This window comes from Aspergillus chevalieri, chromosome 2 (assembly GCF_016861735.1).
Source record: "Aspergillus chevalieri M1 DNA, chromosome 2, nearly complete sequence".
In the NCBI taxonomy this organism is placed as follows: domain Eukaryota; kingdom Fungi; phylum Ascomycota; class Eurotiomycetes; order Eurotiales; family Aspergillaceae; genus Aspergillus; species Aspergillus chevalieri.
The window spans coordinates 3,485,500-3,500,818 of record NC_057363.1 but is presented as its reverse complement, the minus strand read 5'-3'; the positions used below and the strand labels follow the sequence as shown (position 1 = coordinate 3,500,818).

The following is a 15,319-nucleotide window of genomic DNA, read 5'->3' as shown; positions in this document are numbered from 1 at the left end:
TTAGAACGACATCCGGAAGTTATATACTGGTATGCTGTGACGTCATATATAAATGTCCTGCAGCATTCCAGCAGTTAGACACCATTAACCCTTAACAAGAAACAGGCAAAGCACCCACGTTACTAGGCGCATTAAAAAAAAAAATCCAGCTTCCCTCCGCACGACTCCATTGACCACCATTCCATTAGCCTTATTCCACAACGGGAATTCATCATTCGCAACCGCAACAACGTCCTCGCCGCCATTCATACGCCGGACCAGATCGGAGGACTCCATGTTGCCATTACCTACATTGAAGGCCCAGAAGACTAGATTGACATTAAGATTTCGGAGTATTACTGGAAATACTCTAGGGGAAGGACTAATAGCTAAATCGCCCTGTAGCAGCCTGGTCACTGAATCTTCCCACTCGAATGGTGATCGTCACAGATCTCATAACTATAACCAGGCCATTCTTTCTGTCCTGAAGAATTTATTTTCAGTTGCTGCAACGATCGATAGGTAAATTTTAAGAGAAGGAAAAATGGTCAAAATACCAAGATTTAGCTGGCCATAACACTTCTAACAAGCCACTTTAGCCAGAAGGCCTTTTTGGAACCACCCACACAATAGAAACTGCCAAGGAGCTAACTTCGTATTGTGCCATCGCCGGTCATTCCGCAGGGCCCTGAGTGTGATAAATTTGCGTTCCGGACGGCATTTGTAGATACAAGGCATCGCCTCACGGATAAACGAGGATGGGCGTAGGCCAAGTACGAGACTGAGCCGAATCAAAGTTGCGAGCTGGATTCATGTGGTCACCGAAATGAGCATAAATGGATTGTCTTCTTGCATATAAGTAGGTCGTCTATGGATATTACAGCGGTGATTACCATCTAACATAACCAAAAGGAACAATGCCCATATGTTGTACCCAAAACATAGCTCTATGCAAGTAGAAATTCGAGAAGATCTAGCGAGACTGGACTCCGTGTCATCGTTCACATTCGAACTGAACAAGAAATAGAAAAAAAGACCGTCCAAAATCCTATCAAGCTCCATAATCTACCACTATCCCGAGACCTCAATGATCCCCGCGCGCCCGGATTGACATTTCGGTGGAATTCTGAAAATCGGACGGACAAAGAATACTGCCAGCAACAATTTTGCCTATATGCGTCTTGTCAATTTCCCGGCATTCCTTTCGTACCTGCGACATGAAAACCCCAAGGAATTTGAGCGGACTCTGACTAAACGTAGTCATGCCATTACCTCCCAGAATGAAGCCATCATCTGCAACAGCGAGACCCTCCCGTGTCTTGACGTAAGCCACCCCGAGGAAGTCGCAGAGCTCTTGATACTCACGGTAAGATGTGAGGTATAGCTGTCCGGCAAACAGATTCAGCTGGATCTTGATGATATCGGGGATCTCAATTGAAGTAGGAGTTGCGGGTACATTGTACAGACTCAGCTTGTCCAAAGATGAGAATGCGAGATTCTGGCGCGGTGCATACATGTGCAGAGTTACTGCCTCTGACTTCCGAATCTCCGGTAACAGTTGATTGGCTTCGTATGGACTAATAATGACCACAGTCTGCGCGACCCTTCTGCTGGAGGAGCGATTCTGGAGTCGACAGCTCGTGAGAATCCACTGCACTGGTCGCTGATAGGAATCCGAGATAAAGGATGACCCCTTCGGTTCCTTCACAGTGGTCGCAAAGTCGTTCGTGACAAGAAGTTCTGACGGAAATTGAATCACATCCAGATGTGATGCCGCAGATGTGTTCTCCAGGGACTTGAAAGCCGGTTTGTAAGCACCAGAATATCTGTTAAGTATTCCAGTGGGAATGAATGAGCGCAAATCCGGGTGAATCATATGCCTTTCTGGCTCAGCTTCGGGCGGCTTCTGGACCTGCCTCTCTTGCTCGATTTCTGGGGAAAGTTCCCGCTCTTGCTCCTCCTGAAGCTGGGTGGATGCGAAGTTGAGGTTGTCGAACTCACGACATCGCTGTGATATCAGACAAAGATTCTCGGTTTTATCCGATATTGTACTCAGCATTGAAGTATCATCCTGGCGAGGTCGGTATCGGTGCTCCAAAGGCTGCGATTCAGGTTCAAGGAACTTTGCAGCTTGGCTTGTGGACATATCAAGTTGACCATCTTGGTGGCTCTCATCCCATATAGTACGCTGTCTTTCGAATCGTTGGCCCTGAGTGGCCCATAGGGGTATACTGCGTCGGGTATCCATCCAGGTTCCTGCTATTGCCCAGCGAAGAACATCCGAGACGTCAATCTCCGACTGACTGCCCTTTCCTGATAGCTCGAGGATGCTGAATTTGACCTCTTCCGGGATACAGAATATAACCGACTGCCCTTTGCCCAGTTTCCTCATTCTCATGCATGCTATACACGGGTTAACCTGCGCACCCTGGATTATGACTACCATTCCAGATTCTTACCTTGTACTAATTTATCTTTTGTGATACTAGGGCCCAAGGTCACTGCTGCCCGGTAACTGAGCGGTAGTTTCAAATCAATACCTCTCGTGTGTGCCTCATCGAGGAATACATAGCATGCTTCCAATTGCTTGGCAAAAGGTGAGGTTTGCAGTGGTTCAATACGTCCATTTCGGTCGAGAACACAGATCTCATCACTATCGTTCACAAACACAATCGCATGAATACGTCCGTCATTTGGTACCATTCTTAGCCAGTGTTTCGCAACTTCCAAATTGCTAAGTTCTATGATCTGCGCGCCCACGTCGAGGATGACCTGTGTTGCTGGATCCAAACTTGTGACCATGTTGAGAAGGAGTTGAGAAGCAGAAACAGAGGGTTCATCGCGTGGTGGGATGAATGCTACCGAATTTTCGGGTCTGAGGAGATATTCCAAAACAAGAGCATTTGTGTGATTCTGGCTCGGGAGATCCAACTGCTTGACACTCAGAGGAAGGGTATTTCGGGAATCATTTGTTCCACTGAAGCCCACAGTGGGATGTGCCTTGACTTCGCCAGTATCCCAGCCAGACGCGGAGAGTTTGTCAGGGAATTCCTTCATTTCTTTCGCGAAAACAATGTGAGAAAGGAAGTAGTCGGTGGCACCCTTGGAGAAGCGGAGATTTGGGAAAATAAATTGAACGCAGTGATGACGGTCCTCGAGATTTATACCTCCAAGGTGACGGTACGCGGGTGGGAGCTCGGGTGCATCTTTTACCCACGCTTGGTATTCAATGCCAGCCTGATCGGATTTGGCCAGATGTTGGAGCGCGCGAAAGAGGTCCTCATCGGAAAGTCCGGCGTAGTAGTAGCTTAGTGATGTTAGAACGATAACAACGTCCGGGTGGCTGAACTCAGAGCGTGGAGCAGGGCTGTCCTTTGCACGATAGGGCACAGAAAGCTTGGTAGGCGGAGACCTGGTTGTGTGAGGTCCATAATTAACCCTCCAGCGCTTCTGGCCGAAGCAAAAGTCCAAGACCCCCCCAGCTAGAAGGCCACGTACCAACAGAAGTGGACCTTGCGTAGTCTTGGTAAAGAACCGACGCGGGTCTTTGTCTTCGACCGCAGCGATCTGGTCCGCTGTCAACTCTGGCTCGAGAATGTATGAGAATACAGCATCTCGGATCTCCTTTGGCTGTCTTGAGATTGGGAGACAATCAATCCCAATGTCGCAAACATGCTTCGCAATCCGTTGCGAAAGGGCCTGCTGAGCATCGCTGTGGAGCAAACGTATCCTGGGAAAGCTCCCGGGCCGTTGCTCGTCTATTTCTATTGACCAGGGGAACTCCTCCTTGACATCCGGAGCATACATCCTCACTAGATCCAACAACTGTTGAATAACAGCCCATCTCTGCGGACTCAGTTCTAGCGGACATTGGGCACCCATGGTGTATACCAGTTCAAACTTGACGCTGAAGTTCTCGTCACTTTCGTCCACAATGTCGCGTGAGGTTGTTCTAAAGAGGTCTAGAGTTCGCAGGAGAGAGCGACCCACTGCTTCTTTTCCAGCAATAAAACACTCCAGACACATGAGCTTCAGCGATAAAATATGTTCAGGCTGGACAAGGAGAACGCCACCCTCCGACATGCATTCACGACACATGCGCTCAATTTCCCTTGCTTCCATCTCGCCGAATTTCAGAGAACGTGAAACTGGCATATGATAAACTCGACGACACAATAAGCCTCCCAGCTTGGAGACGAGCATATGGAACATCTGTCGGGATTGCGGCTTTGCGACGAGCACACGGATCAAGTGGGATGAGTTCGCAAGCGCTGCGGCCACGATTGGAACGATGACTGATGACTTTCCCTCGCCCATATTCAGTTGCATCACGGCATTGTGACCCGGACTGAGGTTCCTCATCTGTTGAGCGATCTCTTCCTGCACGTCGCGGATAAGGATACCGTTTTCAATTTCTAGAAGCAGAGACTCCGGAAATTCGTGAGGGTCCCAATTGATGTGCCCAGGGTTCTGAAGCTCACGTATTAGGTCGTCATGGTGGTCTGTGAGACTAGCTAGTCTTTTTGCTCGCTGAAAGGCTGTGATAGATTTTCCATAGGCAATTAGGCAGGCCTGCCACTGTTTGGGGAGTTGATGCCACCGGCCACGGGCTAGCTGGGTAAGCAGCATAGTAGGTGATAGCCTTGGCCAATAGGCTATGGCTTCCAGCAGTGCCAGAGTCTTTTGGTCTAGAGCATCCCCTTGGCTCCCTGGCTCGGACACTCCCCCAGAAGGTGTGATGCACAAGATGATTGTCGCATACACATACTGACAGTACGTCTCGCATTGTGTCTGATAGTCGAGAAAGACTTTTCTGAGCCTGCTGGCATTGATATTTATGCGTGTCTTCTTGTTTGCCTCTTGGAATGATTGGATACTGCTCTGCAATTGCTCAACGTAACGTTCCTCATACTGCGATTTGGTTTGGAATTCGAGTGTCTTGGCTAAATTCAAAGTTTGAGGAGCTGGGTTTTGATCGAGAGATTGGGTCTCCAATAGCTCGCACAGCTGAGGAGGACGCGTATCAAAAACAGGCGGATAACCTAATATATCATCGACGCAAACGAATCTTCGGCCTCTCGTGAATGGCTTTTGGTGGCACGGGGAAGATATTGACGGCATTTTTACAAGCCGAATCTCCTGAGCGCTCAATAAAGATGCAAGTCGAGCGAGATATTCCCTAAATTCCTTATTGTCGTGCCAGATTGCAAATTTCGCACGGACATGCTCCATGACCTTCTGAATGTCAAAATAATCTGGCAACCTTGGAAGATCCCAGGATTGCGGTCGTTGGGGCTCGCGCACTGGCCATATCTTATGCAAGTAAGCCATGAACTTATCAACTGCCCGGTTCCTGTTTTCTTCCTCAATAGCCCTTATGCGGCTTTGAAATGCAGACCACGTTTCGTATGTTCCGGGGGAGAGGTGTGATTCTGGAGTTTGGTCAAGGGTGGCTGAGTAGATCAGAGACCGCATCTTGCCTTCATTTATCATGGTCCCTTCACGCAATACAAAAAATTCCTTGACTGGCGAGTAAATGGAAGCCGTCTCTGGCAAGATGTACAGCGAAGCTAACGTCCCAAGAACAGCCATGCTTATCTTTTCCGAGAACGCCAAAGTTGCGAGCCACATCATAAGCTGGAATCTATTCAATCGGGGGCGCGTCGAGCAAAGTAGTCGGTGAATGCTGCACAAATATTTGGACGTAAGCTCCGTAGGATCCAAGATAAAGCCTGCATCGTAGACCAATTGCCTAGCGTCCAACGAAGCACTGGGGCCTTGAATTGTATTGGATGCTTCGAGAAACTCCCAAAGGCACGAAGCCAGTCCCTTGGCCGTGTTACTTCGAACGGATGGGATATTATCGTAGATCATTTTGGACACTGTATAGACACGAGAGCATTCTTTCGAGTTGTGGTTGCGGTCGAGACTTATATAGCGGCAATCGTATTCAAGCGTGTAATCCTCTGCGCCGAATCCGGTGACACGGAAAGCAGATGATCGAATCTTCTCACGCTTTAATAAGTCTGCCTCCACACGTGGTAGTGGAGGGTGCGGGGCCAGGTTGTCAGGGTGAAAGATTCCCATTTGACGGTCTTGCTCAAGTATCTTCGCTACCTCCAGGTAAAAGCTTCCATGTTGTGTCAGAAATCCAAGGTCGTGATGCCATCGAACGGTCTGCATCACACGTTTATTATCAGGGTAATACCATCTCTCTGGTGTTAGCTGTGCGATTTTGGCAAGGACTGTGCAGTTCTCCAGCCGCAGTTTGTCAAAGGATCTCACGGCCGCAGACCGCAGGATGGACAGAGCCTGCTCAGTGCCAGTCTTTTTTGTTAAGGGATCAGGCAGACAGAATGACGTCAAGGCATGTAGGTAGGACAGAAATAATTTACCCTGCAAACTGCCGTTATCAACCAGCCGGCCAAGCTGTCTGTCTACCGAATAAGGATGAATCCGGGTGTCTGCTTGCCAGCCAATATGAACAGCAACATGGTCACCATCTTTATTCCAGGACACGCCACCTTCCGGGACAAGAACGAGGCGATCTTCACTGGTCTCATGGACGAGAACAAGCTTATTGCGCAAGCCAGCCAATGTATCTAGGGACTGGTCCGCATCAATACACATGCCACGGTATTGTCGAGACCGTATGGAAGAAAATCCTGATTGGAGACTATAGCTTAGTTGAAAACGAGGAATGACAATGTCCAATACCGACTTTTTCGGGTCGAAGAGACAGTGGACTTTGGTAGGTTTCTCAACGGGTTTGAGCATCTCGGAAAGTAAATTCGCAGTTCGACTGCGCACATTTACCAGATATACACCATCCTGCACAAGGAACCAAACCTCCTGAGAATCATTTAGCTGCAGTCTCCAGTTTGATTCCGATGAGACCCAGGGTTCTTTCGCAGGTCGAAACTCCACATATCCACCGTCTCGATCATACCAGTGCACATAGTCATCGACAAAAGCGTCGGGAAACAAGCCATCCAACAGCCTTGGGGGTACAAATTCATAGATCCGATCACCCTTCCTCGCTTGAACGTGGAGATCATAGCCTGCTGAGTCTGCGATCTTCTCCTTTCCCAGGTGTACGGTGTACCCCATGTGTTCCTTCTGACAGGAGAATTGCATGCGGGGCACCTCACTTGGCATCACTTCCAGCAACGATTGACCAAAAAGCCTTTTATATGTTTCGTGGCGCTCATACTCGGAGGGCAGACGGGCCAGTGGGAGACCATTAACGAGCAACTCACCCGTTAGCAGATTGAAGTGCACAAGCAGGCTTTCATCACTGGCCAACTGAGATGCTGTCCGGCTAACAACCCAAGTCTCATCCTCATCCGACGCGGCTGACCAACTTGACGACGCGCAGTATGCCGTCCAAGACATCTTTATGGCCACGTCGAGGGCCGGGGTCCCATGACGAATAATATTCCTTGCGAGAATTGGGTAGCAACGATACGCGAGGCAGTGCCAACGGCGGAGTAATATTGGGAGTATGGGGTCGAAATCCACGGGCAACACTTGCTTCCGGTCATTGACTATCATACAGCATCGGATGTAAATCGAGGCGTCTGAAGAATTGGCCAGTGAGCGATTCAAGGACTTCTCCTCGCAGTCAAATGTTTCAGCACAGATCAACGCAATATGGACACTCCGTGCAAGGAGGGAGTTTTTGGGCTCATCGTCAACCGTGCAGCTTGCTTTCTCCGAAACCTGATTGACCCACTTGAAAGCAATTTCGCGAAGATGGCTTAATCGCTTCAGACACTCATCATGTATCTCTGCAGATGAAGAGAGAGATAGCACTCGGAGTGTGAGAAATATAAGCACACTCAGCCCATGCACAAACTCCCAATTCTCTTCAAACCGTTCAGTCGTTTCCTCAATTCGATTGAGAATTGCACTAGCGAAGCTGTGATCATTGAGAACCTCGTGACTCTGTCTCGAGGTGGATTCTTCAATCGGTGGTCCAGCCTGATTGATGACCTGAAGCATAAAGATACTCGTCTCCACTTTCTTGAAGTCGACCGATGGCATGGCCAATTGTAGGAGAATGTTCTGCCACTGAATCCTTACACCAAGCGGCAATGCACACAGAGGCTTATACTCTTCAAGTGACATGTCCACAGGAGAGGAAAACTGTGAAGCGATTACGCTGTTATGCGGCAGGCCATCATGGTTGTCTGCTGGCCGGAACAAAAACCGCTGGAGAGACGAGCATCTTCGGGGCAATTTGTAGTTGCATGCCTTTGCCGTGGCATAATTGGCTTCGAATCCGCTGATGAAACATCCAACTGCATTATCATAATATTTCCAGCGAAGTCCATTATTGAGACAAACATCCTTCTCGGTGACACGAATGATTTCTTTATCTCGCCGATGGGTCCCCTCGTGGGGCTTGACTTCCGACAGAAGACCGATACGCAGTCCACTATCAACGTATGTAAAATATGGGGAAAGGCCCCGGTATCCCTGTGGTGTATATTTGGCTAATGGTGCCACCTCCGAGGCATACTCAGCCTGCAAAACATTACACAAGAAGAAGAGTGTGGCATCACGCCAATGTCCGAATGAACGGGGTACATTCAATTCAAAAACCGTCGACTTTGAGGCCGATAGATTTGCCGGAAGAGGCCACTCATGAACATGAATCGTGATGCAGTTAGCTTCGCGCTGATACCCGCACTTTTTGCAAGAATACTCATCATGGCGGAACTCTCGAAATTTAAAGCGTCGGTCGATAATAATCTCATGAGAGTCGCACTGCATTCGAGCGGCCTGGTCCATCAGTTCAGTATACTTCCGATGCTTTTGTCGAAGCTCATTTTGTTTTTCGCTTCTCTGGAGGCTCGCAGCAGCTTCTATGTCTGCCTGCAAGCGTTGGTGTCTATCTGACTGATTGAAGTATCGAACAGAGAAGCAAGTTGGGGTACCGAAGTCTAAGAAAATACCAGGCCCATAGTATCGGAGGTCCTGTCTCCGCTTGTGCAGATAGTTTTCGGCGCGGGCAAGTCTTTCCATCTGGGATCTGAATGGCAGCAGAAGCGACTCAAGCATGCCTTCTGGAACGCAGGGATCATAATCAGCTAGCATCCCGTAGATATGGGTTGCGGAGCGGTCACAGGCAATCCAAAGTTCCAGAATTGTGAGGAGCATGTTAGAAATGGCTTCTGGATTGCTAGAGTACACCGGAAACGCAACCTGGTGGTAGTTCTGGATGAGTGCACCCAACCGACCACAGGTGGCCGCGTCGCCTAAGTAGGATCTAATCCATTCATCGAGGTTTGAAGCAACCCACGCTTCGAAGGCGGCAAGATTGTAGGTTTTATATTCCGGGTTTGTGAAACTTACATAGCTCGGGAGTTCCGTAGCTTGATAATGGACGAGACTCGACCTTGGTGAAAATTCGACTGAGGCTTGAAAGTGTCGATCTTCCTGCCTGTGGATTTCTTCAAGGTACTTGTCAAGGCTAGACAGCGTATAACGAATGTCTTCATCAAATTCCAGGGTTTCCAAAGAAGACATGTTGTGTTCAAGCCTATGTTGCGACATGACCTTTTGCCAACACCTTTGGACAGTACTGCTTGCTCTTTCTAGGGCATGCTGGACCGAGGGAAACCAAGAAGGGTCGCCGGATAAGTTGAGTTTGAGTAGCCGGCGAGCGACCTTCACATTCATGACATGGATATGCTCCCTTGGCATGGTTTCGCGCGAAATATCGATGACGGTACTCATGAAGTATACCAAAAAATGTTTGTAAAGATCATCGCTCATCTCAGTCTGCGAGGACAGTCTGCGAAAGGCGACCTGTAGTATCACGCGTACTAGCAGCCAAAAGGAAGACCTTCGCCAAGGATACTTTGCATTATGCCACATCACCTCGTCGCGGGTGTTCTTCTGTATCTGCGAATTCTCGACATTGTCACACATAGGGCGTAGGAACGACATAAAAAGCTCAGTGACCATCTTGGGGTCTGTGGTATCCCGGTCCTCGTCGTGCCCTTGCCCTGCTTTCCGCACCTTGGGTTTCGTTCCCTGAACAGACTGATGGCTCATTTTCGCAAGAGTTGTGGCAATGGTGTCTCGGAGGCCAGACTGAACGAATGTTTCTAGATCCAAGGCAATGGCAGGGCCTGGGAAATCACGCTGAAGGCGGCCTAGCGTCTGGATAATGCTTTGGTTACGCGGAGACAGCTCAAAGGACTCAATATGTATTGTAACGCTCTTTTTGGTTAATAATACGCCAGCGTTCTGAGCGCGAACGAAGATAGGGAGCAAGCCACCTGCGACAAGTCAGTCTCTAGCTTTTTAAATTTGAGCGACCATACCTACCCTCGGTATTTAGCTCAATAAGAGCCTTTTTCAGTTCCATCTCATCCACGGCGCCATGCAAACTGCATGTCCTTCCCAAACGGGTGAGCATCGTAAGAACGGTCGTGCAGATATCGGCTTCATGACTCGAGACATGATCTCTGAATTGGCAAAGGGCTTCAATAACTTGGTCAAGAAGTGCTTTGTCGTATAAGGGATCGTAATCATCATCATGAGGCAGTTTGGGAGGGAGGAAAATGTGGTGAAATAGGTAGGAGATTGCTTCTGGAGGCATCTTCGCGGATGGAAAGCCCTCGTGATCCTACTATCAGTATTGATGGAAAGAAGGCAATTCCTTGGTCCATCGAGGAGAAGAAATAGCAAGTAGAGGAAGGGGAGGAATGCAGAATGATTTTCATCATAATAAAGAAATTCAAACAGTGCGACAAACACGTGTGTAAGCGAGCTGCATGTATATCTGCCTATTAAAGCTCTTTCTACATTCAACATTAACAGAAGGACGGAATACGTGTCGCTAAGCGAGATGAGACATGGGAATCATATTTGAGTAGTGAAGTATAGCAATTGTTATCTGTTTAGCATTTCAGTAGCCAATACACACATTATTCACCTCGCTGGACAGAACCTGTCTACTTCGTTCTTCCTGTTCCGGCATTTACAGGCTCTGATATTCACTCAATTACCCTGGTTTGAAGGCTGCAGTGAAAGGGGAATGCCATTTCCATTGGGTCTTCATCCTCCCTGGAATGCACAGTTTCCACTAACAATATTAGATGTGCGAAAAATGATTTCTATTAACGTAGACTAACAATATGAATTTGTAGTAGGTAAGTAGTTGGGGATTTCGGAAAAGGACTCCGTTATCGAGTAATGTGGCGGATGCTCGTCCTGCTCCATGTTACTGTGCCGTTGTGTATATTCTGGCGCTTGAGCATCGGTTAAATCGAGCTCATCTAGCTTCATATCGTGAATATGGCTGTCATAACTCGGAAGATGTGCATTATTTCCATCCGAAGTATCTGAGTCGGGGAGTGTATAAAAACCAGTCCTACTCGGCGGGCGGAGATAAATAAATATCGGGAGAGAAAAACGAATCTATACACAGTTAGCCCGATCCACGTACGAATGATAATGAGGTTGACTCACACAAGACTTATGACCATCCGCATTCAAGAGGGTTATAACAACTGCAATTTTATGCTTCACTTGAAGCACTGTGTTTGCGGTGCTTTGTAGGCAATGCATTGTAGATTTTGTTAGGCGAAATGACCGAGAAACTTGAAACGAATATCCGTCGTCAGGAGATATATCTAGATCATCCCAAGGTGGAACTTCATACTTGTCCACTAATGCTTCACGCGATCGGGTCGCCGGTAATGGTTTGGTGATATAGTGTGTTTCGATAAGGCGTAATTCAATGGTAACCAGTTCGACGCCTTTGATGAGAGGAACAAAGAGGAAGTTAATGCGAATGCTGCTGCCGAACGGCACAGCTGAGTTCGGAATGCTGGCATTGTAGATGATCTTCTCTGGCCAGATGTTCCCATACTCCTGGATCATGTCAGCCGCGACAAAAGTTTGGTATATCTGATATATGTTGACGAAGCTTACACTGGTCTCCCTAAGTAGGCATGTCGTGTACGCTTTTCTCACTCTGACTTCCCTCGATATAGTCAGATTATCACCGCCACTGGCGTGAGTTTCCGCTCGAAGGACGTAACGGATGAAGCAATCATCAACTCCTTGAACGCTTTCTGGCGTTCCCTTTGGTAGGCAGATCTCAAAGGGAAATTCGTAGTTATTTGGTTCCAATACCACGATGGAACTTCGCCGTGGGGTCGGTAGGAGATTCGATATTTGGTGAAAGAAGGGGACCTCCTTCCAGGGTATCCTATTATGACGGTGCGAAGCGTTGAATAATTTCGGGTCCCAGCTAGCGTCAATTAGGCTATGGCCCAGGAGAGAAGATCTGTTCGAAAGGCACATACTTGATATAATACCGACCCTCCAGATGCAACTTGATATCCTTCACGCTGGTGGGTTGGCTGATGCATAACACTACACTGCCTCGAAGGTGACCATAGCTAGTACCATTTATTGTTGATGGAAGCCATACAATATCATCATTCAACCTACTGATGCTTAGTGACTTCGCTCGTCGTTGATCGGTTCAAAGAGAACGCATACCTGATATTGAAATAAACCGGATCGAGCCTTTGTGGCGCGAAGTAATCGAAGACACTAAGCAACATGACGCCGGCCTTAGAGAATATATTTTTCCAGATCATAAGTTTATCCATGACCCTCGGAATGTTTATATCGTTGTTCCATGTGATTCAGGGCTTTTGTCACCATTACTCTATTCGGCGTTCCCGCTGGCGGTTAGGTTACCGAGAAAAGTAAATTGAGCGGGCCACTCTCCCCATACGGAGATCCACCCGCCAGCATCGTTCCTTCAAGTCTGCACCCCATATACTTAGGATTGCACGAGCATGCTCATAATTCCTAAAGAACCACTTTAAAATCTTGCCACCGGCAACTTATAAATATGCTAGCGCCGAAGCCCTCGTCCAAGTCTTATTCTCTCTCTACAATAACCTTGTACATTAACACTATCCTCGTTTCGTTACCACTAGTAAGTTAGCGACATAAGGACCCTTAACTTCAAATCCCCTTCTGATTTTCTCACTGTCTTTTTTAATTTCGCTCTACCATGTCGCTGCAAAATCCTGCTCGTGCTGTCCTCACTCTCCGAGCCTCGCACACTCTGACTTCACAGGCCAACTTGAAACGCTGCTTAGCCACATCTACTCAGATTGCTCGCAAAGAGGGCGATATCTCATCTGTATTCGCATCTCTCTCCGGGAAGGAGAAGTCCGCTCTTCCAGGGAGATTTGCAGATCAGAAGAAGCGGCTGATCGCTGGCCACGAGGACCAGATTCAACAGAGTTGGGACCGTCTGCTCCGCCAACTGAAGGATGAAGTTCATCTAATTGAGCAGCGTGGGTCTGATATCGTTCCATCTATTGACTTCAAAGATATCCAATCGGCCCCGGCGGCGTTTACAAATGAGTTGAGGAAACGGGGCGTTGCTGTCATTCGAGGGGTGATTCCTGAGCATGAGGCCAGGGGTTACAAAGAGGAGATTGAGCATTATGCCAAGGTAAATCCTGGGACAAAAGGTATGTTTCTGCTCACTTTCTTTAGGTATAAAGTACTAACGATGCTACAGCATTTCCCCCACACGATCCCCAGGTCTACGAACTGTATTGGTCAAAGCCCCAGATGCGCGCACGTACACACCCCAACATGCTCGAGGCGCAGCGCTTCCTTATGAGCTTCTGGAAATCCGACGCACCTGACGCAATGATATCCCCTACACATCCACTCATCTACGCCGACAGACTCCGTATTCGCCAACCAGGAGACGCAGGATTCGCGCTTGGTCCGCACGTTGACGGAGGAAGTTGTGAGCGCTGGGAAGACAATGGCTATGGCCGCGGGGACGTCTACAAGAATATTTTCGAGGGCAACTGGGAGCAGTATGACCCATGGGAAGCTAGCTGCCGAGTACCAGCTGAGGCGGATCTCTACAACGGCGCCGGGGCGTGTTCGATGTTCCGCATGTTCCAGGCATGGCTGAGCATGTCGCATTCTGGACCAAATGAGGGAACATTGCTTGTAAATCCGCTTCTTTCAATGGCTACAGCTTATTTCCTTTTGCGACCGTTCTTTGAGCCTATCTATTTGCCGCCCAAGGATTGTTCGCGCATGGCGCTGCATATGTTCCTCGACCCGAGCAACTGGCGATTGGAGAAGGAAACGTCGAGTACATTGCAGGGTGCAGCACCTGGATACGCACAGGAGCTGTCAACAGCACTTCATCCTCATCTTGAGCTGGACAAGACTATGGTGCACGTCCCAAAGATTGCACCGGGTGACTATGTGGCCTGGCATTGCGACAGTGAGTTTCCCCTTGACCATAATTCCGCGCACACATATCTAACTCTACACAGCTATTCACGCCGTCGACAAAGTACACAATGGATCCGGTGACTCGAGTGTTATGTATATTCCGGCTTGCCCTGTTACCGAGGCCAACGCGGCTTATGTTGCGCGTCAGAAAAATGACTTCGTTGCGGGTGTTCCTCCTCCAGATTTCCCGGGAGGCGAGGGAGAGACTAAGCATGTCGGACGAGCCACGGAGGGTGGTCTGCGAGAACTCACCAATGAACTGGGATTGCGAGCCTTCGGGTTCGGGAAGTGGGATATGAACGAGGGAGCTTTGTCACACGGACAGCGACAGGTTTTGGAGAAAGCAGACCAGATCTTGAATGTCTGATACAGATTATATATTGTTATGTAGGATAAGGTAGTATGCAATTGATAAATGAGTTGAACTTCCCTTGACAAATGGAACGCTATCGAGTCATTTATCCACTGCTAGAGATGCATGGAGATATAGCGGCCAGATTGAATGATAGATTTGATGCTTTTTGTAAACCTCGAGGTCGACGACCAATGTTAAGCACGGTCTATAAAATCTCGACACAAAATTTATGGGAAATCTAGCATAGGGCATCCGGCTGAATTCCGGCTAAACACTACCCCATAATTTATCCAACCCCACCCCCGCTTAGAGTGTCACAGATGGCCCCGTGACCCCGCCCCGAACCCGCCCCAAACCCCGCCGGGGCGGGCTTCGGGGCAGAGGTGCTCACCCCGCTCTGGGTTTGGGGCAGAGGTCCCCGCCCCGCTAATTTTTTGGGTGCCCCGTTGGGGCGGGCTGAACTGGGGCAGCGGGGTTTGGGGCGCCCCAAGACCCCGTTAGGCCCCATTACGAAGCCAAACATATATTACTGTATGGTATCTATACTGTGTAACGATTACTTTGAAGAAACCGAGTGTTTGACTGAGAGGCTTTGTCAGCTCAAAGTTATGAACTTATGCTATTATATTACAAAGGATCATGCTACATCCCGCATTTTAATTGTCATGA

General features: G+C 48.6%; 2 protein-coding genes across 2 annotated transcripts; one reads left to right on the top strand and one right to left on the bottom strand.

Moving 5' to 3' along the window:
• Positions 1–1,063: 1,063 nt before the first annotated feature.
• Positions 1,064–10,594, bottom strand: ACHE_21223S (uncharacterized protein; the record flags this gene model as incomplete). The annotated part of the gene is made up of 3 exons (XM_043275282.1): positions 1,064–2,382; positions 2,439–10,271; positions 10,321–10,594. The coding sequence occupies 3 exons, from the start codon at positions 10,592–10,594 to the stop codon at positions 1,064–1,066; spliced, it is 9,426 nt and encodes a 3,141-aa protein (XP_043134287.1).
• A 2,439-nt stretch (positions 10,595–13,033) lies between these two features.
• On the top strand, positions 13,034–14,662 carry ACHE_21222A (DUF1479 domain-containing protein; the record flags this gene model as incomplete). The annotated part of the gene is made up of 3 exons (XM_043275281.1): positions 13,034–13,502; positions 13,553–14,284; positions 14,337–14,662. The coding sequence occupies 3 exons, from the start codon at positions 13,034–13,036 to the stop codon at positions 14,660–14,662; spliced, it is 1,527 nt and encodes a 508-aa protein (XP_043134286.1).
• Positions 14,663–15,319: the final 657 nt, after the last annotated feature.